Source organism: Pinus tabuliformis, chromosome 7 (assembly GCF_031772625.1).
Source record: "Pinus tabuliformis cultivar Carrire ecotype Pingquan chromosome 7, CPIR1, whole genome shotgun sequence".
NCBI lineage: Eukaryota > Viridiplantae > Streptophyta > Pinopsida > Pinales > Pinaceae > Pinus > Pinus tabuliformis.
In genome coordinates, this window is record NC_142293.1 from 309,921,040 (window position 1) to 309,947,670 (window position 26,631).

At 40.6% G+C, this 26,631-nt stretch overlaps 1 protein-coding gene across 1 annotated transcript in view; it reads right to left on the reverse strand.

Moving 5' to 3' along the window:
• LOC149247112 (sirohydrochlorin ferrochelatase, chloroplastic-like) overlaps positions 1 to 26,631 on the reverse strand; it is a 119,293-nt gene that overhangs the window by 65,676 nt on the left and 26,986 nt on the right. Inside the window, exons 4-5 of the mRNA XM_089455825.1 lie at positions 26,265 to 26,375; positions 25,908 to 26,000 (exon numbers count right to left, since the gene is read on the reverse strand). Coding sequence (XP_089311951.1) covers positions 25,908 to 26,000; positions 26,265 to 26,375 — 204 coding nt within the window. The remainder of the gene's footprint in view (positions 1 to 25,907; positions 26,001 to 26,264; positions 26,376 to 26,631) is intronic.

The window sequence follows — 26,631 nt, forward strand, 5'->3', positions numbered from 1 at the left end:
TAATTATTGCTTAATAAAAAAAACCTCCAGAACTGTTGCATCGGTTTCCCCGCATTGGGTTTTTCCGGGGACATTTGTCCAAAAATGTCACTTGTGTTGTATCTTTTTCCTATTCAGTTTCTTGTTTCGGCATATTATTTTAAATAGTGAATATTGCAGTTGTATGTACTTCGATATTTACCGTAGGACACAGTAAATAACTTGTATAAATTAACAAGTAGGAGAAGTAACATCAGTTTGTTGCAGTAGGAATTCTGGGTTTAGGAATTTTCACACACTCACCCTATGGTCGCTTATAGCTCCAAGAAGTACCCCAAGCCCCCAGGAGCTCCCAGAGCTCAATGTCCAACTTAGGCGGGACCCTCATGGGAGGGTCCTTCCATGACTCCAAGTCTCTCTCAGAAGGCTAGGAATTTGACCTTCCCCAAGGGATTTGTGAGGATGTCAGCGACCTGCTCATCGGTCTTGATATGTTGGAGCCTTATTGTTCCCCATTGTACCATACCCCGGATAAAGTGGTACCTAATATCAATGTGCTTGGAGTGGTTGTGAAACATGGGATTCTTTGAAAGGCGAATCCCACTTTGGTTGTCACAATAGATCACGAATGTATCCATCACGTGCTCAAGTAGCTCACTGAAGAGTTTCCTCAACCAAATAGCTTCACAACGGGCCATACTAGCTGCATGTATTCGGCCTCAACGATGCTTAGAGCAACCAAATTCTGCTTCTTGCTCATCCAAGAAATCGAAGCAAACCCCAATGAGAAGCAACATCCTAACGTGCTCTTTCGATCCACCACACTACCAGCCCAATCAGCATCAGTGTATCCATGTAGCTTCAAATTCCCGGTAGTGTATCTCAGCCCATAATTGATTGTGCCATGGACATATCTTAAGAGATTCTTAGCAACAATCCAATGTATGTGATGAGGCTCAACCATAAATTGACTCAATGTATTCACAACGAAGCATATGTCCGGATGAGAGTTTACCAAGAACATCAGGGGCCCCACAAGTTGTTGATACTCGAAAGGGTTTGCAAATTCGGGTCTAGCAAAACTTCCACATAGCCTCATGAAGTTGAGTTCCATCGGAGTAGGCACAGACTTGCAATCCATCATCCCACATCTCTCTAGCAGCTTCACAATGTATTTTCCTTGAGAAAGGAAAATATCACCTGACTTTTTCCAGACCTCCAGGTCTAGGAAATAGTGCATCAGTCCTAGGTCCTTCATCTAGAACTCGAAAGTCAACTGCCTCTTGCATTGATAAATGAAAGGGTCTGCACCAATTAGAATGAGATCATCAACAGAAAGGACCAAAATGAGAGGCATGTCCTTTTCAACCTTGAAATATAGGTTTGGATCAGCATAGCTCCTTGTAAATCCCAACTACATAAGATAGCTATCAATCCTCGCATACCAAGCCCTAGGGGTTTGCTTTAACCCATAGAGGGATTTCTTCAACCTGCATACATTGTCCTTCAACCTTGTACTTCGAACCCCTAAGGTTGTTCCAAGCAAGCCATGCAAGAAAGAAATCTTAACATCCATTTGACATAGGCTCCATCCTTAAGTGACAGCAAGAGAAATAATAGATCAGATAGTGGTATATTAGGAAACCAGTGCAAATATCTCGTCATAGTCCACTACTTCCTTTTGAGAGAAGCCTCAGGCATCGAACCTGGCCTTCTATTTTTCAGCACTCCCATCAGCTCCATGTACGATTTTGAAAAACCATTTAGAGGTGACCACGGGCTTGTCCTTAGGTCTAGGCACCACGTCCCAGACATCATTCTTCATGATCTATTCATATTCTTCATTCATCGCATCCTTCCATACTTGGTGCTTTACGAATTCTTCGAACATGTTGGTTCGGCTTGAACGATAGTACTCATAGCAGCCAAGTACCCTTAATACCTGTCCAACTTCTTACTTTCGCGAAATGTCCCTCTTTGAGCAGTATGTTTTTCAGCATCTTCGAGAGTATCTTTGATCCATAGAGGTCTTTACCTTGAGGTAAAGGGATCACCAGGAGGTAGATCAATAGGAACCATCGGACCATCAACATCGGGCATAGGTTCATTTGTCAAAGGTTCATCTTGATTTTCCACATCATCATTGTTGTCCCTCCTTGGGATAGGGAGGTCTCTGGCTTTCCCAAGTGCAATATCTTCATCAAAGGTGACAACCCAGCTTACTTCCACATCTCTTTGTCTAGGCACATGGATTCTATATGCCTTCGAATTTTCATTGTAGCCAACGAATATACCTTTATTCCCAAATGCTTCCAACTTGTCTCTTTTCTCTTTAGCCACATGAAAATACATGGGATAACCAAATATTCTAAAATGAGAAACATCAGATTTCTTACTAGTGAAGACTTCCTCGAGTGTCTTCAAATCCAGTGCTTGATGTGGGCTCCTATTTTGAACATACATAGCAATGTTGGTATCTTCTCCCCATAAGAACTTCGGTAGACCTTGATCATGGAGCATGGCACAGGTGGCTTCCATGATTGTTCGATTCTTCCTTTCAGCAACTCCATTTTGCTCAAGAGTGTATGGAACGATTGTCTCCCTCTTAATGCCAGCTTCTCTGCAAAAGTCATTGAATTCATTTGATTCATATTCGGTTCCATTGTCGGTCCTCAATATCTTGATCTTCTTCCCTGTTTGATTTTCCACCAATGCTTTGAAAGAATGGAACCATTTGAACACTTCATCCTTCTTCTTTAAGAAATAGATCCATGTTTTACGTGAGAAGTCATCCACAAAGATTGCATAATATAGGTATCCTCCCAACGATGTTACGGGCAACATACCAGATAGGTCATAATGGACCAATTGGAGAATATCGGTGGTGTTGCTTTCACTAGAAGGGAATGGTCCCTTTGTATGTTTCCCAGTTGCACAACCCTGACAAACACCTTCATGGTTCATATTGAACTCGGGCATCCCTGTGACCATCTCCCTTACCCTAGGTAAGGCTTTGTAATGTAAGTGGGTGAACCTCCAATGCCATAGCTTAGATTGAAGAGAAGTATCACTAGCCAAATCTCCCAAAGGACTTCCTCCAACTTGATAGAGACCATCAACCATAAATCCAAGAGTAAATGCATCTTTAGGGTTTCTTTGCCAAATACGTACCTTTCCATCAATGAATGCTACCTTGAAGCCTTTATCTTCCATCGCAAAAATATACACCAAGTTCTTCTTCAAATCAGGCACATACAACACTTATTGTAGATGAATAATTTGACCTTGATTGAAGTGAAGAGTGACAGTACCTATCCCTTTCACGAGGTAGGTGGCATTATCTCCAAGTATGATCTTCAAATTAGTCTTCTTTTCAACCAAATTTGAGAGGGTCTCCTTCTACCTAGTGAAGTTCCTTGAGGCTCCACTATCAATCAACCAATGATCCAAAGTATCCGAAGGAGAGGCAGTAGATAGAGCGGAGATAAGATAAAATTCATCTTGTTTTTCTACAACATTACTTTCATCATACCTGGTATTTCTCGTCCTTTTGGGAGGTCAACCATTTCCATTTCGAGCAGCGGGAGCATTTCTCTTTCCTTTGTTGTTGAACCTATTGTTCCTTTGATTGTCATTGCCTTTGAAATTGTTGTGGTTGTTGTTGTCATCATCCCTTGGAGAATTCTTCTTGTGAGGGCATTCTCTAGCATAGTGACCGAACTTGTTGCAATTGTAGCACCTTCATTTTCTTCCTTCTTTGAATCCCTTCTTGAATCCTTGACCTTGTCTTCTTGGACCAGCATTATTCTTCCTCCTTCCATGAGGGGAGAAAGCAGTGGGTTCATTACCATTTGAGGGCTTGTCTCTCTCCATCATCCTAGTCTCCTCTTGGGTGCTTCTAGCCAATAACTCATCGAAACCAAGTATCCTGTCATTGTTGAGGATAGTAGTGACAAATACATCCCATGGTCTTGGAAGACCTCCAAGAGCAATGAGAGAGAGCTCCTTGTCAAAAATAACTTCTCCTATAGATAGCAAGTCATTCTTGATTTGAGTAAATCTCATGAAGTAGGATTGAATAGAATCCACTTTATCCATCTTGATATCCTTCAACTTGTTTTTGAGAAAAAGGATTTGATGGGTTGATTAAGGATTCGCAAGTTCATTTATTTGTTTATCCTGACATAATGATTGTAATGGACATTGTTGTGGTTGATGTACTAGATGCTTGGGGGATGTTATTATCGAGAAAATGGGCTTCCAATCTAGGAGGGAGTATTCAAATGAATTGGTCTTATGCTATGATTCCTTCTCCTAGAGGTATTGGGTTTGTTAGACTTAACAGAGAGCCTGAAAGAAGATTCCATGTGGAAGACCCCAAGAGGCCCCATAATGAGATTATAATGGAACACCTAATCTTGGGAACTATGTTATCCTATCTAATTCCATTTGGAGGAAGAGGCTGATGATTTGAAAAGTCGAGTATGGCATATGAATTTTGATGGTGCTTATTCTATGCATGGTAAAGGTGCTAGAATAGTACTTAAATCTCCCCTTGGTCATATTTTTAAATTTGCATATAGATTGGAGTTTGAAGCTACCAACAATGTGGTTGTGTATGAAGCCCTTATGTTGGGTCTTGAGTAAGCAAAGGATCTAAAGGTTAAATTGCTTAGCGTTAAGAGAGAATCTAATCTAGTCATTTAGCAAGTCAAAAGTAAATTTTCATGTAAGAATGATAGACTCAGGCAATATCAAAATGCGGTCTAGGACAATATCGAGTTATCTGATGCATTTCATGTTGGAATTTCTAATTCTAACTTGTTAAAAATTCTTCCTGCACTATCTGGTTTATTTCACCTACTTGTTTAATTACTTAACAAGTTATTTAAACATATAAATATTGAAAATAAACACAAGTATGGTCTCAACATCTACAGATCATCAGTTAAAAGAAAACAAACACACAAGTGACACTGTTATTTTTGGACAAATGTCCCCGGAAAAACCCAATGCGGGAAAACCGGTGCAGTTATTCTGAGAGTTTATTATTATGCAGTGTCTCTAAGTACAACAGGGTGCCTAACCAGCTCACCCGACAAAAAAATACACGGCAGCAATACCTCTATATTTGGAAACAGGTATTCAGAAAACCTGTCCCACGAAACCCTCTCTGGCACAACTGAAGCTCAGCGTTGGCCCTTCTGGCCACTGCGTCAACCTCCTGCTGACCAGCATCAGCCCCAAGACCCTCTGTGTCACTCCCTCTGCCCTCTGCGTGGATGACGCAGTCCCTCTGGGCTTTGCCCTGCATCTGTTGGGCTCTGCGTAGCCTGGACTAGTTGCTACTTTCGCTCTCTCTGCTTCTGCGCTAGTCTCCCAGTATTGTCCCTGCCTCTCTGCCTCGTACTCACTGCCCCTCGCTGTTGATCATTGATTCAACTTTGCTTAGCAACCCCACTCTAGAAAAATGAATGACTAATCACTTTGGTGTATCTTCCAACTGACCCTCAAGCCTCCTCTTATACTTTTCTCGTTGGTCCATCAACGGCCAAGATTAAATCTCTAATAAACAAGTAAGATTAGATTTGGCTTGATCCATGACTTTTGGAACCTTCTAACCCAGTTTTATATTAATACCCATTAATATTTTATTTTTCCTAAGTTTAGACTTAGGAACTCCATTAAAAATATTAATTATTTTAATATCTCCCAAACCGAGTACAATCTGTCCAAACCATTTCTGGGTCTTGGAGATCTCATGTGATTTATTCTCTCCACCAATTTTCATGGCTAGAGCACATTCGATGCTACCCCAAATCAACACTCCCTCTTAGCAAGGACTGTGCTCTAATAATACTCCACATTGAGCATCACCTTGATTATCCGGCATCGGTCCCTATGCTGATGCTAGGCCTCCCCACCTAACATCCTTTGCACTGCTGCATCTTGTACTACTGCCCATGGCCCTGCCACTGCCACTGTTGCATCCGTACAACATCTCCCTCTACATCTGTGCTGCTACTGGTCCATCCTCCCAACACTGAATCTGCACTGCAACCCCCTCTCATCATGCTGCATCGTGCTACTACTAACCGCTACTGCACTGCAACTTAGTTACTGAGAAATAAGTAACTGATCCACCCAACTTCTGTGTGAAAATTCTATCACTGCAGCAACTGATTTATTTTTCCTACTTATTCCACAATAAGTTATTTATGAAATTACTTCAATAAACATTAAAATAAATATTGCTGCAGATATCACACCGTAATATAGAAACAAACATATGCACAAGCATTAACACATTGACACAGATATTTTGGACAACAGTCCCCAGAAAAACCCAATGTGGGAAAACCGATGCAGCAAGGGAGGATTTTATTATTCAGCAATTCTTCTATACAACAGGGTGCCAAACTGGCTTACCCACAGAGAGAAATAATTCTCCAGCACTTCTCCCAATCCCAGTGTCAACCCGGCTGATCTCTACGTGGCTCTAAAACCCTCTAAGTCAGCCCTGGGCCTCTCTGCGTCACTCACGCAGGCCCAACAAGTGACTGCGCAGTCTTTTGTTGCCTTTGCGTCTGCCTGAAAAGCCCTGCGTCTGCCTCTCCTGCCTCAACGCTGATCTCCAGTGGCTGATCCTGCCTCTCTGCTCCGTACTTGCTGCCTCCTGACTGCTCACCAAACCACTGGTTCAATTTCTCAGCTAACCTCACTCCAAAAATTGAACTAACTGGTCTCCCTCAATGTGTTCTCCAAGTGACCCTCAAGCCTCCTCTTATACTTTTCTCGTTGACAAATCAACGGCCGAGATTAAGTCCCTAATCAACGGCTAAGATTAGATCTGGCTTGATCCATGACTTTTGGACCATTCTAACATAGTTTTATATTAATACACATTAATATTTTATTTTCCCTAAGTTTAGACTTAGGGACTCCATTAAAAATATTAATTATTTTAATATCTCCCAAACTGTTTAGAATCTACTCAAACCCTTTCTGGGTATTGAAGATCTCATGTGCCTTAGCCTCTCCACCAATTTTCGTGGCTAGAGCACATCCGATGCTATCCCAAATCAACACTCCCTCTTAACGCGGACTATGCTCTAGTAATACTCCTCATTGAGTATCACCCTGATCATTCGACATCGGTCCCTGTGCTGATGCTAAGCCTCCCTGCCCAACATCCTCTGCACTGCTGCATCATGTACTGCTGCCCATGGCTCTGCTACTGCCACTACTGCATTTGTACGACAACTCCCTCTACATCCGTGCTGTTGCTGGTCCTTTCTCCCAACACTGCATCTGCACTGCAACTCCCTCTGCATCCTTGCAGTTATCACTCCCATTTCTGCTACTAAAACGGGTTCTTTACCATCCCCATCTTTTCCCTGAAGTAGTCAAATTTTGTCCTTCCAAGGGCCTTGGTGAGGATGTCCGCCACCTGTTCTCCTGTAGGAGTGTAGCTCAACTATACAGCTCCTCGTTGGACATGTCCTTGACAAAGTGACACCGGATATCAATATGCTTCGACCTATCATGAAACACTGGATTCTCAGAGAGCTTGATGCAACTCTGATTATCACACATGATCCTGGTCGCCTCCATATTCCTTCTGAATAGGTTCACAAGCAGTTTTCTAAGCCATATGGCCTCACACGAAGCTATGCTTGTCGCCATATATTCTGCCTCAAATGAGCTCAGAGCCATGAACTTCTGTTTCCTACTGCACCAGGAGGTCATTCCTGATCCAATGTTGAAACAGTACCTAGAGGTACTTTTCCGATCCACTGAACTTCCTGCCCAATCTGCATCAGTAAATCCACTCAATCTGATATCCTTACTCTTGGTGTACAAGAGTCCATAATCGACTGTTCCCTGTAAATACCTGAGAACATGTTTGGCTGCTGCCCAGTGCGCCCTCTTCGGTTCCACCATGAACTGACTGAGGGTGTTGACAGAGTAGCAAATGTCTGGTCTGGTATTGACCAAATACATCAGGGAATCTATGAGCTTCTTGTATAGGTGGGATCGACATCCTTGTCTTCTGATTTTATTATTCAGCAATTCTTCTGTACAACAGGGTGCCAAACTAGCTTACCCACAAAGAGAAATAATTCTCCAGCACTTCTCCCAATCCCAGCGTCAGCCCTGCTAATCTCTGTGTGGTTCTCAAACCCTCTGCATCAGCTCTGGGCCTCTATGCGTCACTCACGCAGGCCAAGCAAGTGACTGCGCAGTCTTCTGCTGCCTTTGCGTCTGCTTCTCCTGCCTCAGCGCTGATCTCCATTGGCTGATCCTGCCTCTCTGCTCCGTACTTGCTGCCTCCTGACTGCTCACCAACCACTGGTTCAATTTCTCAGCTAACCCCGCTCCAGAAATTGAACTAACTAGTCTCCCTCATTGTGTTCTCCAAGTGACCCTCAAGCCTCCTCTTATACTTTTCTCGTTGACAAATCAACGGCCGAGATTAAGTCCCTAATCAATGGCTAAGATTAAATCTGGCTTGATCCATGACTTTTGGACCATTCTAACATAGTTTTATATTAATACACATTAATATTTATTTTCCCTAAGTTTAGACTTAGAGACTCCATTAAAAATATTAATTATTTTAATATCTCCCAAACTGTTTAGAATCTGCCCAAACCCTTTCTGGGTATTGGATATCTCATGTGCCTTAGCCTCTCCACCAATTTTTGTGGCTAGAGCACATTCGATGCTATCCCAAATCAACATTCTGACATCCCTGTCAGGCTAGAAACACTCCCGATGCTGAAGCTCCCTTTGTCGCTAACAAGTGCTCCCTCCACTAACCTCTGTGCTACTGCAACAACTCCGTGCATCTCGCACCATTGCACACCTCTCTGTGCCATCGTGCACTGGTGCAACATTCTCTATGCCTCTCACACTATTGCAACCTGCTAGCCTCGCGCTGCCCGGGGACTCCTGCACTTGCTACCGCTTCATCCGCATCCATTTCTATCGACATCTACCAATACTGGTACTCCTCTTCGACGCTCCCGTAGCAAGGTATAATCCAAGTGGTTGGGTACCTCAAGGATCCTGCCCCTCATCGCCTATAGTCCTCCTGACTACAGCTAGATGTCTCTCCACTTCTTCTCAAGTGGCACATGAGCACTCATGGCACAATCGTCATCCTTCTCAACTTCTTTCTCCGCCCTCGCTGGCGCTACCTTGGACTCAGAAGCCTCTCCCTTGTTCTTCTTCCTCGGACACTGGTTCGCAAAATGACCTAGTTCCCCACAATGGAAGCACTTGACCTTGGAGAGGTCCTTCTTCCTATTCTCCTGCTTTCCTGCAAATGCTAGAGTCACATCCTCTTCCTCTTCCTTCTTGATCCTAATCCCTTTGCTGCTACTCCACGTCTTGGTCAACTATCTGATCTCTTCTTGACGAAGAGCCACCCACAGTTCTTCCCAATTTGGAAGACTCGCCCTGCCCAGTATGCTTTGGACAAATGTCTCCCAATCCTCAGAGACTACGTTGAGTGCGGTCCTTACCATCAACTCCTGATCCGGCGTGGCCCCTATGGAAGTCAGTTGATCACGGATCTCTTTCAACCGACCGAGAAAGACATCTATCTGCTCTCTCTTCTGCATCTGGTATGACCTTAGCTAATTCTCCAAGAGCATCTTCCTCTGCACGGAAGTATGCTGGTACAATGTCTTCAAAGTGTCCCACATCTCCTTTGTCGTTTCCTTCTCGGCAATATGTGGGACCACATGATCCTTGACCCCATCAAGGATGATACACTTTGCCTTAGCCATTGCCTCCTCATACCTTTCATTAGCTACCAGGTCAACTGGGATAGCCATCACTCTCAAGGTGAAGCCCTTGATACGATGTCTGTCTAGAATGGACAAGATCCTGGCCTTCCAGACCACAAAGTTGGATGCTCCGTCCAACCTGTCCTGATCTCTCAGCCCATTCACGGCCATCTCACTGCTCTTCTGTCGACTCCTCTGAGTCTCTCTACTTCCCTCCTGGAAGTCCTCTGTTCGACTCCTGCTGAGTCTCTCTACTTCCCGTCTAGAAGTTCTCGGTTCGACTCCTGCTGAGTCTCTCTACTTCCCGTCTGGAAGTTCTCTTCTAGACTCCCTCTGAGTCCCGATTTCCCTCCTGGAAATCCTTCTACCAACAGAAAGTTGCCCCACTCTGATCGTCTGTGCAACTGCAACACTGATCCGGATTTCTTGGCTAGAAATCCTCCTTGGCAGCAACTCCCGCTACCTTGGTTTTCCCCTATTAGGTACTGTTCTGACCATAGTACCCCACCAACTTCGCTCCTGCAAACTTCCCATAGCTTCCTTCACCCCAGTGACTAAAGGATTGAGCCTCTTGGCTCTACACAATTTCGGCACCAACAAAACAACTCCCTCAGCCAACTACATCAGCCCTCTTGGCCTTTGCGTGGCTCTGCATGAGCCTCTCTCTACCCTCCTTAGCCTCTGCGTTGGCCTCTCTCTGGCCCGGACTGATGACGCAGTCCCTCTGCGTCAACCCTTCCTCTGTTGCTTCTGCAAGGATCAACTACTATCACTCAGGAGAGTTGATTCTGCTACAAATGCTCTGCTTAGTTGATGCCTTCAGCTCTCTTGTGATCTGTAACCACCCTCTAATACCATGTTGGAATTTCTAATTCTAACCCGTTAGAAATTCTTCCTGCACTATCTGGTTTATTTCACCTACTTGTTTAATTATTTAACAAGTTATTTAACCATATAAATACTGAAAATAAACACAAGTACAGTCTCAACATCTACAAATCATCAGCTGAAAGAAAACAAACACACAAGTGACACCGTTATTTTTGGACAAATGTCCCCGGAAAAACCCAATGCGAGAAAACTGGTGCAAGTATTTTGAGGGTTTATTATTATGCAGTCTTTCTGAGTACAACAGGGTGCCTAACCGACTCACCCGACAGAAAAATACATGGCAGCAATACCTCTATATTCAAAAACAGGTATTCAAAAAACCTGTCCCACAAAACCCTCTCCAACACAACTGAAGCTCAGCGTTGGCCCTTCTTGCCACTGCGTCAGCCTCCTGCTGACCTGCGTCAGCCCTCTGAGGCACTGCACAGCCTCTGGGACCCTCTGCGTCACTCCCTCTTCCTTTTGTGTGGATGACGCAGTCCCTCTATGCTCTGCACTGCCTTTGTTGGGCTTTGTGTAGCCTGGACTAGATGTTGCTCTCGTTCTCTTTGCTTTTGTGCTAGTCTCCCAGTATTGTCCCTACCTCTCTGCCTCGTACTCACTACCCCTCGCTGCTGATCACTGATTCAACTTTGCTTAGCAACCTCGCTCTAGCAAAATGAATGATTGATCACTCCAGTGTATCTTTCAACTGACCTTCAAACCTTCTCTTATACTTTTCTCATTGGTCCATCAACGGTCGAGATTAAATCTCTAATCAACGGTTAAGATTAGATTTGGTTTGATCCATGACTTTTGGAACCTTCTAACCCAGTTTTATATTAATACCCATTAATATTTTATTTTTCCTAAACTTAGGAACTCCATTAAAAATATTAATTATTTTAATATCTCCCAAACCGGGTACAATCTGTCCAAACCATTTTTGGGTCTTGGAGATCTCATGTGCTTTAGCCTCTCCACCAATTTTCATTGCTAGAGAACATCTGATGCTACCCCAAATCAACATTTAATCTTGAGAATGTCCCTAGAGAAAAGAATAGCCATGCTGGTGAGCTTGCAATTGCCGCATCTACTTTGCAAATGTCTGATGAAATGATAAATGATAAGGTCAAGATGGAGGTTATCATTAGGCCTTCGGTCCCTAATAATATTGAGCATTGGTAGGTGTTTGATCATGAAAGTCAGGGGGTTCATTTCCTTAATCATTTGGATGAATTTGAAGATTTTAAGGTTAGCTTTGAGGAGAAAGGATCTGATGGTGATGCAACAAATCTGTTATGAATAAAATATATATAAACAATAATGATAAATATAATATTGATTAATTAACTAGTTAGTATTGAAGAGGCATGTCTATAAGGACATGACCATTTGTGAAAGGGTACCTGCCTAGGTATATAAGCAAGCCCTCGCCCTCATTTGTAATCATCTCACTTGTATTCAAATATTCTTATATAATAAATTATTTGTCCCATGATGGACATTCTTATATACCAAATATTTTGAATATTTCGTTGCATACACAAACTATGTTTGTTACATTAGTATCAGAGCATTCCTCTCTCGTGTACGAACTTTGTCATCTAGATCCACGATTCTCGTATGGAACCAATGTCTTCAGAGCTTTCTGCTCAATCTCTGTCACTAATAACGATCATGTGCTAAGTCCTTCTAGCACGGTTGTGGGTTTATCTCGATCCTTTGAGACACTCACAAACCCTACTACCAATCCCCTAAATGTTATGGTCTCCCTCTCTCCCTCTAAGGGCTAACCTCCGTTAATCATTTTGGTTGTTGGTACTATCCTTTGTACCGACATGGCCAGCCAAACCCTGCCAGCACTGTTACTCACAACTTGTCGTGGCAGATACCCAGCGACTCCTTGCTGCAAAGTGCATCCCATAGTTCCTTGGTTATGCCCAGCATGGCACCCTACCCATAGCACAATCCTCCTCTGCACCCACAACTTGGGTTGTTGTTTTCTTTGCTAGCAGTTGTAAACTCAACACGCGGCTCCTTCCTCGCAGCACCCTCAACTTGCACATCCAATCACACCCTATCAGCCACAGCAGTCTACCTCTTGCGCGACTTGTTCTATCTACAGGGTTTCTAGATCCACCACCAACTCCCTGTTGCTCTGACCCAGTTGCCAGTAGTCGTTTCATAGGCCTAGTGCCTACATTAACCTACAGTCGCCACTTGAACTTGTACATGACTGACGACTATGGCAGTCGCTTTCCTTCACATAGCCGCCAGTTCACTTCCCTAACTCGCCTCAGCTATTAGTGGCTACGCCCGTGACTGTGAACTCCAACCACTGGCAACTCTATGTGCGGTGGCTGGCACCACATCCCTATTGCTACTCTTGCATTGATTACCTGCACAACGATTGTTCTATCAGCCTTGTTAACTGCGCCTTTGATCATTTGCCTGACTGTTTGGTTCCTTTCTGACTACAAGTTGGTCTTCGGTGGCTGATCGATTTGTCGTCAGATGTTGTCATGTGAGCCTTGTCGATTGTCCCAGTCGTCATGCCTCCATATCAAACTACTCTCACTTGCCACTTGTACTTGCGCACCTTACCACTTGCTCCTCTCAGCCCAAGCTACTTGTCGGCGTGTTATCTCAACTAGGTCAACTGTAGCCTGCGGTGCTTTGCATCAATGCAACACTGCGACTTCTCCCATGGCCGCAGCAGGTTGGCTGGTAGTTGGCCCACAACTCTGCCATGGCCCAGTCTATTGTGTCTCGTGTGGTCGGCCAACCAGCCTGGCGACTACCAACTACTCCAACAGCTAAGTGGACCTTCAGGCTTGTCAATCGCTGCCCTACTACTATTTTTTTTACGATAAAATATTTTGTGCCCACTAAAAATAATTATAGCCTAGTAAAAAATTTGCTCTCAGTCATTTGGCTACCTCAAAAAAAAATTAAGTCATGCGATCATAGTAGAACCTGGCTCTGACGATTCAGTACAAACCCAACACGTGCAATTCCGAGATCGATTCAGAGTATTAGCTCTGATACGATGTTATATTTTACACGAACCCAGCACCCAATATTTAATGCCAAGAAACAAATTACTGAATCAACACATGGCTAGATTCCTAAAAAAAAATATTCAGCGGAAGCAAAATTACACGATCTGAAACACAACAAGATACACAAATTTTTGCCCAACAAATCAGTGCATTATTAAATGACTCAGAACCTACTTGGGTTGTCGTCCTAGGTTAATGGCCCAATTGAGGAATTACATATACAGCGATAAACCTAGAGTTATCCAACTGATCAAGCCTTAGATCTATCCTTTGATCTTCCTCAACTAATCTAGATCTGTCTCCCTCGCCACTCCTTGTAACTTCCTTGGACCCAACACACTAGAGTATCACACTCCTCCTCCTGAGGCTAGTGCCATTGTACTATGTCTTCTCCTCTCCTCAGCCTTGCTTTTATAACTTTACATCGAGCTAAAACCCTAACCCTAACCCTAATCTCAAAGTGACTAACGACCGAGATTAGATCTCGCCTCACTTGAGATCGATGGCTAAGATTAAAACTTATTCACTAAAGTAAATACTTTTTTTCCTAAGTTTTATTTTAGCTCAATAAGCCAACATATCAATATGTGTTTTCCCGTAAGTTAAAATTAGGCTAACTTACATTAGCAACTTGTTCAACCTAGAGCAAGTGTTATAAAGAGATGTGGGCGACTTCTGCATGCCTAGACACAAGGCTTCTGCATAAGTACTTGTCTGAGCTACAAACTTCAACATTTAGTGCATCCAATTATGAAAGAAGTTGGAGCACCTTCCAGTGAATTCAACCCTAAATACCTCATTGATGTTGTATTTGCGCGTAGCTTGAGGTTGCATGGTTGTACCATTGCCAAAAAGCCTTCAGAGTTCAACATTATAAGATTCATATAAAAACAATGTTAAGTTTAGGTATGTTCTATGCTTAGAGCAATTTATTTCAATTTTCATAGTTAGCTCAATATCTTTTCCAGATTAGCAATCACATCAGCATTAAAGTAAACTGCAGATAGAAGATAAACATAAATTGCAGAAGACATGCCAAGACAAGAGGACACAAGATGTGGCACTAGCCAGGGACAAACCCCAATGTGGGGAAACCCTTGATCAATTATTCTTATATGTTCTTCAATAGATCAGCAGAGAGAGAGAGAGAGATAGAGTACATTTACAACAGAAGTCAACACTTCGACTTTCTAGATAAGAGAATCGATCATCTCTACATGATATCAGTTGAAGACATGCTGCTTCAACTGATTCTCCAAGGTGACTCCTTCACCTATCATTGTGCTGCATCTCGTCCATGTGTTGCACCTCACCGTGCTACACCATGCTACAACATCATACCATGTTCCTGAGCTGCACCATGCTGCTCCACTGTTGAGTTGTACCTCATCACGCTGTACACAACTTGCTGCTCTTAATCATCATGTTGCACACATCATGTTGTTGCACTAGTTGTCACTGCTTTATGAGATAGGTCATCAACATTCAGTGCTCTTCCTTCATACAGTCAACAATGCAGGTCTTCAAGGTGAGGCTCTAGCACTTGAGCGATCCTTAGATCAAACTGTGCTGCTGGCTATGACCTACGGCCTAGCCCAGCAGCAAGTTAAGCCTATGATTATTGAGTCCAACAAGATTGACTCAATCTAAATATACACAAGGATAGTTTTCTTCATTGTAATGACAACCTTATAAACTGTCCTCATGAATAGCCTCATCACTGCACTGTCACCACACTTCTATGACATAGTCTTTGATGCTATCATGATGATTGGCTAGGGCACTTCTTGGTTGTAGCTCAGGGATCCAAACAACCCTAAAACAGCGACCTCTAGTTCCTCCTTATTGTGGATTCTACTGCCCCTCAAGAATAACATTAACTTGCCCAAACAGTCCTTAAATAGGCCACGTTGTCACCTACAGCGATGTGGCATTATGACAACTGCTTAGAGGACTGTAACAGATCTCTTAGATCTGCATATAAGGTCTTCTTGCTACGGAATAAGGGCTACACATAAGACCTCTCCTTGACAGCGTTTAGGAGGAGCTTCTTCAGGCAGCATATAGGTCCTCCCTTGACTGCGTATAAGTCTCCTTTAGGATTGCGGATTAGGGCTCCTCAACAACAGATAGATTAGGTCTCTTTTGACAGCGTTTAGTCCTCCTTTGTGCAGTGTATAGAAGCCTCCTTCAACTGCAGATATAGGTCTGTATTTAGACCTTCTTTTGTTGCGTAATAGGACCTGCGGTAGGGCTCCTTCCAACTGCAGCTATGCCTCTTTTGTGACTGCGGCTAGGGCTTATTAAGGCCTCCTTTATACAACGTATAAGGATCCTCCTTGACTGCGTCTATAGGGCCTGTGTCTAGATGTCCAACATATAGATCTCTCCATGGCTGAAGCTTGATCTTCATTAGGGAAGCGTAGAGGTCTCCTTCATGACAGCGTATAGGATAGGGCATCCTCTAGGGCAGCATATCCTCTTTAGGTCTCTCCTCCCACCAAAACCCAAAGACAAGTGGAGAGGAAGAGATCACCAAGAGGATGAGTGTCTAAATGACTTGAAGTCCTCCTTTATTTATACTAAAACGTTGAGCACAAGTGGGGTTTATTTGGTTGCTGGCCGACCTTGACGAATTGTCCCATAACACAAATAAATTCATATCTCCATGAATACTTATCAGAAATGGATGATCTTTAGATCAATCCTACACCTCTTGATGATAGGGATCCAAGAAAAATATCAGTTGCCATTAATAAGATGACCCACATGGAGTTTGGCCCTAGTTGCCAACTTTAACACTCCCTCTCAACTAGGGAGAACTCCATCCGCTGATCCATATGTCTGACTGTACTATCTCTGCCATCAGTGCCCTGCACTGCTCTGTTGAGCTCTACTCAGTTCTGCTCTGCTTTGCTGAACCATGAAGAAGAAGAATTGATTGAGAATGTCTCATACCATTCTCTACTGACCCGAAGTCAGTTTCATCTTATTGACCCGAAGTTAGTTTTATTGATCCCAGATCAAAATCACAAGAGTGTCTCAAATCACTCATACTGATCCCAGATCAGTTACATTGATCCCAGATCAATGGAGATCATCCTAGCATAGGGAGTATGGTAGATACAACGATGCGTCCATCGATAGTACTACTATGGTCCCTAACCCCATTTCCCTGCTCATTGATCAAATGAGAGGTACTTCCCATGAGTCCCAGACTGCATGGGTAGGATGCCTCGACAGGAGAACTAATCATCCTGTTCACAGGAGAACGAATCATATTGTCCCACAGTCGCCACAGGGGAACTAATCATCCCGGCCACAGGGGAACTAATCATCTTGTTCCACAGTTGCCACAGGAGAACTAATCATCTTGTTCCATAGTCGCCACGACGTATCATAGGAAAGGTTGAACCTGTCACCCTGTACATAGCGCACCGCCAAGGGAAGGCGAGTCGCCCTGTGGTCGTATGTCGCTCCAGTAAGTACCCCAAGCCCCCCAGAGCTCCCAGAGCTCAATGCATGCAACATGCAGGACCCTTATACGAAGGTCTCTCAACGAATCCAAGTCTTAGAAGAGGAGGAATGACCTGTTATAGAGTTTTGTGAACCCAACATTTCAGACTACCAAGTGAGTCCATCATTAAGGGATGCATCAATAGATATTCTCAGATATTAATGATTTATCCATGAGTTCTATTTAGGGTATATATATATATATAGATATAGATATAGATATATAGGTTTTTAAAGAAAAGTTATATGAAAATTGGTCGGCCTGTTAGTTTTTCATTTATTTAAATATTTATTATTATTATTTATTTTTTATTTATTTATTTTTATTTTTTTAATTAATTTATTAATTTGTTAATTTATTAATTAATTTTTTAATTTGTTTAATTAATTAGTTTATTAATCAGTTAAAGGGATAAATTAATTTTATTATTTATTGAATTAGTTATTATGTTTACTAATTTTATACAAAATTAATTATTTAAATAATTTGTTTAATTTGTTTAAATAATTTATTTATTTATTTGATTAATTTATTTGATTAATGTTTATTCATTTATTAATTTATTAATTTGATTAATTAATTAATAAGTTAAAGGGATAAATTAATTAATTAATTGTATTATTTATTGATTTAATTATTATGTTTATTAATTTTATGTAAAATTAATTTTTTAATTAATTTGTTTAATTGATTCATTAATTTGTTTGATTAATTAACTAATTTGTTCGATTAACTGATTAAAAGAATAGATTAACTAATTAATTTTATTGTTTATTATTTATTAATATGTCTATTGATCTAATTTTATGTATTTTATTTGATTAATTTATTTTATGAATCCAAGTCGTTCGGGAAAATCACAGATTTGACCTTTCCTCGGGGCTTTGCCAAAGTGTCTGCGACCTGTACATCAGTCTCAATGCGATGGAGCCTCCTCGCTCATCAACTTATCATATCCCAGATAAGGTAGTATCTGATGTCTATCTGTTGGAGCAATCATCGAATACAGGATTCCTCAATAATCGAATCCCCCCTGGTTGTCACAGAGGATCACGGTGGTTTTCATCATGTGTACAAACAGCTCACTGAAGAGCTTCCACAACCAGGCAGCTTCATACGAGATCATACTCGTAGCTATGTATTCAGTCTCGGTGGTGCTTATAGCAACCAACTTCTACTTCCTGCTCATCCATGATATCGAAGCAGAACCCAAAGAGAATCAGCACTCAGAAGTGCTCTTGAGATCCTCCACACTGCCTGCCTAGTCAGCATTCGAACAATCATGCAGCTTCATATTTCCGGCAGTGTATCTCAATCCATGAGAGATTGTGCCCCAAAGACATCTCAGAAGATTCTTGGCACCAATCCAGTGAGGTTCAATCAAATATGAGCTCACCATGCTAACTGCAAAACATATATCCGGATGGAAGTTCACCAAGAACATCAATGTGAAGCGAACAAAGTTCCTTCTATAAATTAATTATTCCAGAAAACTAGGAATATAAAGATATCCATGAGGATACAAATATTATATATTAAATATGAATAAGAATGATAATGATAATGATTTACAATGAGAACAAGAGGCTTGCTTATATATCACGCAAGCGTCTCTTCATGAAGAGTCATGTCCTATTAGACATGCCTCTTCAACCTAATTATTAGCTTAACTATTATTTATGATTATTATCTTTTACATTATATTTATATTATTTATATATTTTATTCGTTATATTGCCTCCATTCTCAAAAAGCTTTGTCCTCAAAGCTTGTCGATGAAAAAAAGCTTGATCTCTTTTTCGGCTTTGAAAGTCTTTCTGTTTTGGAATAGTCATCCTCGTCGATACAAGTTGATATGATCTTCTTAGTGACAAACAAAATTGTCGCACCGAGAAGGGATCAGACCATCCCAGATTAATCTTCTGTATAGCATTCTGATCACTGGAATTTTGTGACGACTTGTTAGCATAAGACTGGATTGAGATTACATCACTATTATCCGGAACATCAGTTTGTTGTTTCGGTTCTGACTTGTTCAAATATGTAGCATGGTTGATTCGTCTGTTCTCATGATTCGGATGCCGATATGGAACCTTTTTTGTTTGATTTTTCCTTACTGGGCATGTGACAATTTTTATATTTTCTTCTGGCGAAGATGTTGAGTTTGTTATGAAACATTCATTGGGGATGTTCATCGTTGGAATTGCAATATCCAAGCGCGTCTTTTCTTCAACTTGCTTGTCTTCTTCCTGAGTTGTGACATTCACTGAATCGGTATGTGTTGTTTTGTCATCAACTTGAATTCCTACATTTGATGCTTCCTTCTTGATAAGTTGTTGTACCTGGTTTTCTAATGACTTCTTATCCTTCTTTAGTATCTTAATTTGCGTTAGCAATTTTTCACTATGGTTTTTAAGTCAAAAAACTTCTTCATTTTTGTCAATAGTGATTTTGTCAATTTCATTTTGCATATTTTGTAATACTTTTTTACCTTCTTGAGAAATTACTTTTGAAATATCCGATATATCTTCTAGCGTCACTGAATTAGGTTTCAGTGTAACATCTTGGAGCGTTATTTTCTTCTTCTTGTAAGAAAATGTTAAAAACTTTTTCTTAGTATTTAGAATAAATGAACCTAGAGTTTTCATCCATGGTGATCCCAAAACAATGTCACTATCGTTAAAAGATAGGGTTTGCATGGTGAATTGTGAGGTAAAAGTATAATCTCCAATATTTAGGTGTAAATTGCTTATATCGTATTGTTTGCCCAAAAAATTTGTTTCAAATATATTTGATTCAGGAATCACCAATTGATTAGCACATTTAGGACTAACATAATTACTTCATTCAGTAGGACTGATAGAGATTATGATGTCTCTTCCTACGATGATCCTTTGATATTAAATAGTGTGCGAACACATGTACTACGGGTTTCAGGAAACCTTTCATTACTAGTCTCCATTTTTTCCTTGATGTTTTTACGTAAACAATATGTCAACTAGAGCTATTTTTATTATAAAATATCACTTATTTCTCCTATATATATTTTTCAAATATTCTCCTCTTCTTCTTCTTCTTTTTGGTTCGCTCTTTTAATAAAAAATTCATATAATAATAATTTATATATATTATAAAATTATAATTATATAAAATTTATATATACTTTTTTGAGACCCACTTTTCCTTTTATATGTAACTATATAAGGCTTATATAGTATCCTTTTTTTATAATTATAATAATATTTTTTCTCGGAAAATTTGGATGAGACGTGACTCTTGGTACGGTCACAATCTTTAGATTTGAACGATTAAAATTATTTAGATCACACTTTTTTTTCTCCAATGTTATCAAAATATCTTTTACTTTTAAAATACCATGGGCTATTACCATGGGTTGTTTTTAAAACCTCCTATAAAAAGTAATATTTACCTTTCACGTAAGAGCTTTTGTATTCTTGTTTCTTTAACTTTTAAAATACCATGGGCTATTACCATGGGTTGTTTTTAAAACCTCCGTTAAAATGTTCTCCACGTAAAAAGTAAAACGTATTCCTTTTGTTTTTTGTTTTTCTTTTTTTTCCTTTAACTTTTTAAAATACCATGGGCAATTACCATGGGTTGTTTTTAAAACCACGGGCTTCTCCACGTAAAAAGCTTTAAATATACTTGGTATGAGATTTTGTATCCGTTTTGTTTTTTGTTTTTTTACTTTTTATTTTCTTCTTCTTTTTTTAATTTATTTACTTATATTTTTTTTTTTGGTTAATTTTTTTTTTTTTTTTAATGGCCAAAGGCCTAAAAAATGGAGAATCTCCCAATATATAGCGAAACGCTTCAATTATGACAGCAACAAGGTTGATGATAGGTTGATAGCCAAAGGCCTGGTGATCAGCCAAACGTGGCTCTGATACCAAATGAAGAGAACAAAGTTCCTTCTATAAATTAATTATTCTAGAAAACTAGGAATATAAAGATATCCATGAGGATACAAATATTATATATTAAATATGAATAAGAATGATAATGATAATGATTTACAATGAGAACAAGAGGCTTGCTTATATATCACACAAGCGTCTCTTCATGAAGAGTCATGTCCTATTAGACATGCCTCTTCAACCTAATTATTAGCTTAACTTAACTATTATTTATGATTATTATCTTTTACATTATATTTATATTATTTATATATTTTATTCGTTACACAATGCAAATGAGTTTATGAAACTCAGAGGCATTTCCCAAATCTGGTCCGACATCACTACCACATAACTTCTGAAAGTTAAGCTCCATCGAGGTAGTCACGGGCTTGCAGTTCACCATTCCCAATCCAAAATCCAACTCCCTCTTACTTTTGCAAATGAGAGGGTCTGCACCTGTCAGAAATAGGTCGTCCTCAGAAGGTGCCGGTATGAGAGGTCTATCATCCACAACCTTTGAGCAATGGTTTGGATCAGCTTCACTCCTAGTGAATCTCAGCTTCATCAGACAGTTATCAATCCTCTCATACTATGCGTGGGGTGTTTTGCTTCAAGCCATAGAGGGCTTTCTTCCACCTGCATACATGAGATTCCTGATGAATCTCAAACCCCTCGGGTTGTTCCAAGCCTGTGGACCTACTACATGAGGGGAATGGTCCCCTTGTGATATTTTCCTTCGGTACATCTCAAACATGTACCTTCATGCTCTTTTTGAATTCAGGCATCCCAATCACTATCTGACTCACATCGGGTAGGGCGCCACAATAAGTAGATCTTCGGTGCTATAGATGAGATGTGTCAACTGACATGGTCCCCAATGGACCATCCTGCAACTTGGTACAAATTGCCAACCCTGAACCCATGAGTAAAAGAATCTTTGAAAATTCTATTTTCAAACACGTACCTTTCCATCGATGAATGCCACTCTGAAACCTTTGACTTCCATTGTTGAAATGGACACCAGGGTCTTCTTGCGATCAGGTACATAAAAGAGATTCTGTAAATGAATTGAGTTACCCTCATTCAATTGAGGGGTAACATTTCCTACACCCTTTCCGTGATAGATGGCATCGGCTCCAAGTATAATCCCACGATTGTTTCTTACCAAATTTGAGAGAGCACCCTTCTATCCGATGAAGTGCCTTGAAGCACTATAATCAATAAGCCAGATTCCCACAGAATCTGAAGGAGAGGGCTAATACAAGATAACTTTATCTTATCAGAAACAACATTTGATTTTCCATACCTGGGGTTCCTTGCTTTCTCTGAAGAGTCAGCCATTTCCTTGATGACCTGCATTACCTGTCATTCCTCTGATCATTGAAGATGTCCCTGGAATGATTGTTATCATCATCAAGTGATGTGTCCCTGCCATTCGAACACTCCTTTGCATAATGGTTGAATAAGTCATCTGCCTTTCTTTCCACCCTTAGATCCGGACTTCCCAATGAAGTGATCTTTAGGTAGGCCATCATAAGCTTCTGTTGTGCCATTCTGATAATGTTCTCTGCTTCGATTTCACCCTAGGTGAATTTCAAGAGGGATGAGGAATCCATTGATCCTTTTGTCCTTTCTCACCTGTCTTCGATGATTGCTCTTTCACTCTTGCTTGGGCATTGTCTTCACCTCAGCTCTGATTCCATTATAAGTTTAGGTATGTTCTATGCTTAGAGCAATTTATTTCAATTTTTATAGTTAGCTCAATATTTTTTCCAGATTAGAAATCACATCAACATTAAAGTAAACTGCAGATAGAACATAAACATAAATCGCAGAAGACATGCCAAGACAAGAGGACACAAGATGTGGCACTAGCCAGGGACAAACCCCAACGTGGGGAAACCCTTGATCAATTCTTCTTATATGTTCTTTAATAGATCAGCATAAAGAAAGAGAGAGAGAGATAGTACATTTACAACAGAAGTCAACACTTTGACTTTCTAGATAAGAGAATCAATCATCTCTACATGAGATCAGTTGAAGACATGCTGCTTCAACTGATTCTCCAAGGTGACTCCTTCACCTATCATTGTGTTGCATCTCGTCCATGTGCTGCACCTCACCATGCTGCACCATGCTACAACATCATACCATGTTCCTGAGCTGCACCATGCTGCTCCACTGCTGAGTTGTACCTCATCATGTTGTACACAACTTGCTGCTCTTAATCATCATGCTGCACACATCATGTTGCTGCACTAGCTGTCACTGCTTTATGAGATAGGTCATCAACATTCAGTGCTCTTCCTTCATACAGTCAACAATGCAGGTCTTCAAGGTGAGGCTCTACCACTTGAGCGATCCTTAGATCAAACTGTGCTGCTGGCTATGGCCTACAGCCTAGCCCAACAACAAGTTAAGCCTATGATTATTGAGTCCAACAAGATTGACTCAATCTGAATATACACAAGGACAGTTTTCTTCATTGTAATGACAACCTTATAAACTGTCCTCATGAACAGCCTCATCACTGCACTGTCACCACACTTCTATGACACAGTCTTTGATGCTGTCATGATGACTGGTTAGGGCACTTCTTGGTTGTAGCTTAGGGATCCAAACAGCCCTAAAACAGCAACCTCTAGTTCCTCCTTATTGCGGATTCTACTGCCCCTCAAGAATAACATTAACTTGCCCAAACAGTCCTTAAATAGGCCACGCTGTCACCTACAGCAATGTGGCATTATGACAGCTGCTTAGATGACTGTAACAGGTCTCTTAGAGCTGCATATAAGGTCTTCTTGCTACAGAATAAGGGCTGCACATAAGACCTTTCCTTGACAGCGTTTAGGAAGAGCTTCTTCAGGTAGCATATAGGTCCTCCCTTGACTGCGTATAAGTCTCCTTCAGGATTGCGGATTAGGGCTCCTCAACAGCGGATAGATTAGGTCTCTTTTGACAGCGTTTAGTCCTCCTTTGTGCAGCGTATAGAAGCCTCCTTCAACTGCGGATATAGGGCTGTATTTAGACCTTCTTTTGCTGCATAATAGGACCTGCAGTAGGGCTCCTTCCAACTGCGGCTATGCCTCTTTTGTGACTGCGGCTAGGGCTTATTAAGGCCTCCTTTATACAGTGTATAAGGATCCTCCTTGACTGCGTCTATAGGGCACGTGTCTAGATGTCCAGCGTATAGATCTCTCCATGGCTGAAGCTTGATCTTCATTAGGGCAGCGTAGAGGTCTCCTTCATGACAGCGTATAGGATAGGGCATCCTCTAGGGCAGCGTATCCTCTTTAGGTCTCTCCTCCCACCAAAACCCAAAGACAAGTGGAGAGGAAGAGATCACCAAGAGGATGAGTGTCTAAATGACTTGAAGTCCTCCTTTATTTATACTAAAACGTTGAGCACAAGTGGGGTTTATTTGGTTGCTGGCCGACCTTGACGAATTGTCCCATAACACAAATAAATTCATATCTCCATGAATACTTATCGGAATCGAATGATCTTTAGATCAATCCTACACCTCTCGATGAGAAGGATCCAAGAAAAATATCAGCTACCATTGATAAGATGACCCACATGGAGTTTGGCCCTAGTTGCCAATTTTAACAAACTATAATGAACTTTATATGATGATTCAGCTCATGATCAAAAGATAAATGAAGAGATAGAGACTGAAAAAGAAATGGACTAACCTATGAGAATTAAAGTTATTGACATCTCAACATTTGCATCTTAACTACTCAATCTTGAGTCTGACTCACTTTACGTACTCTGGAAGTTTCTAGATTAAAAAATATTGCTTCGTAGATCTTCTATATCTGTTTCTTATTTGAAAGTAACATACTTTTTTATCCTCTTCCATACATTTTGCACGTGTTGAACTTCTTTGGTAACATATACTATAATTCTATTTGTTACTATGGTTTACCATTAGGTCCACCATCCTACAATTGTCAAGATCAGCATCACTTTCTCTGAACCTATAGCGTGTGGAAAAAATGAATACACTATGGATAACATTCGGAGATATCCCACAGTCCATGCTCTAAGAAAATAGGTAACTAATTAGGCAGAGGAATTATTTTAGACGATTTTAGTTGAGCCGCTGCTCTTCTAGGAAATATTAACTATTAAGGGTAGAAGTATTGTTCTTCCTATAGAAAGAGAAGCATTGCACTGCCAGTAAAACAAGTTTCTCATATTATAATCTCATACATTGGTTACTACCATATTGTTAACAATTATGCATCACAGATTCAAAATCAACAGGATAAGGTTGATATAGATCTTCAAAATACATCACAATCTCAGGCACAAAGCAATGTCTAACTCCAACAAAAGAAAAGTGTACTGACAAAATCTAGAAGGGTAGTTATGGGATTACAGAATGAAGTAGAAAGTCAATTGAACAAAGTCATTCTAAAAGTCTACACAATAGTAGCATGCAATAGTAGCAACATAAGGAATTCAAACTGCGACCAACAGTAATGACATGAAACAAATCTGAATCAGAAGAAAAAGGAACCTCAGAATATGACCTGTTTGGAGATGGGAGATTGTAAATTTTGCTAGCCAAGTTGATTAGATGAATACCATAATTAAGTTATTAACACAAAATAAGAGATAGCAACTGAAGACAGCTGAAACTATCAGATTAAGATCTTACAGGTACAGACAAAAATACACACTATTGGTTATAAAGCTAAAAATGGAAACCAGCAAACCTTTTATCATATGAAGAAAGATTATTACATACCACCATAAGTTCATGTACACCAATAGGTGCTGTGACAATGTACGGGACACCAGGATGCTCCTTTGCTGCTTCTGCAGCCAAAGATGGGATATCCTGCAGGAATAGTATATCTATCACCATGGACGTATTGACTTCCATTGAAAAATATATTTTCACATTAGATAATACAGTTCATTTCGGCCTTTAGAGTTTAGACAGAACAAAGACTGGATATCCTGCAAAAAGAATACTGGTTAACTAAGGACATCCATCTTCCATCGAAAGTAAATTTTGGCATTATTCTTGGTATGTAGTCCATTCAGGATCGGAAAGAAGAAAAACTGTTCAATTGCAAAGAGAGCTGTAGTTGAAGAACACCTGTTTCCAATGCCGTCCAGGTGACAGGAAGTAGGGACTTATAATAACTCGAGCAGCCCCTTGGTTAACACACGAGTCAAACGCCTCTTTGATAGTTGGTTGCGCTAACTCCTGAATTAATTCCAAACATAAATACATTAAGGCAAATGGATCCAATATGGATCTCTCATTCTTGCCAATATGTAAGCAAATTCTATATACACACACAACAAAACAAAAGCCATTATTTTTTTCTTTTGAAAAATGCATCTTATATTTACATAAAAATGTTTAGATCAATAAAACAAAAAGTGGAGTGCCATATACAATGAAGCTTATATCCTCTTCCTCAGCCCCACTGAAGCTGAAATAGAATCAGAGTATGAAA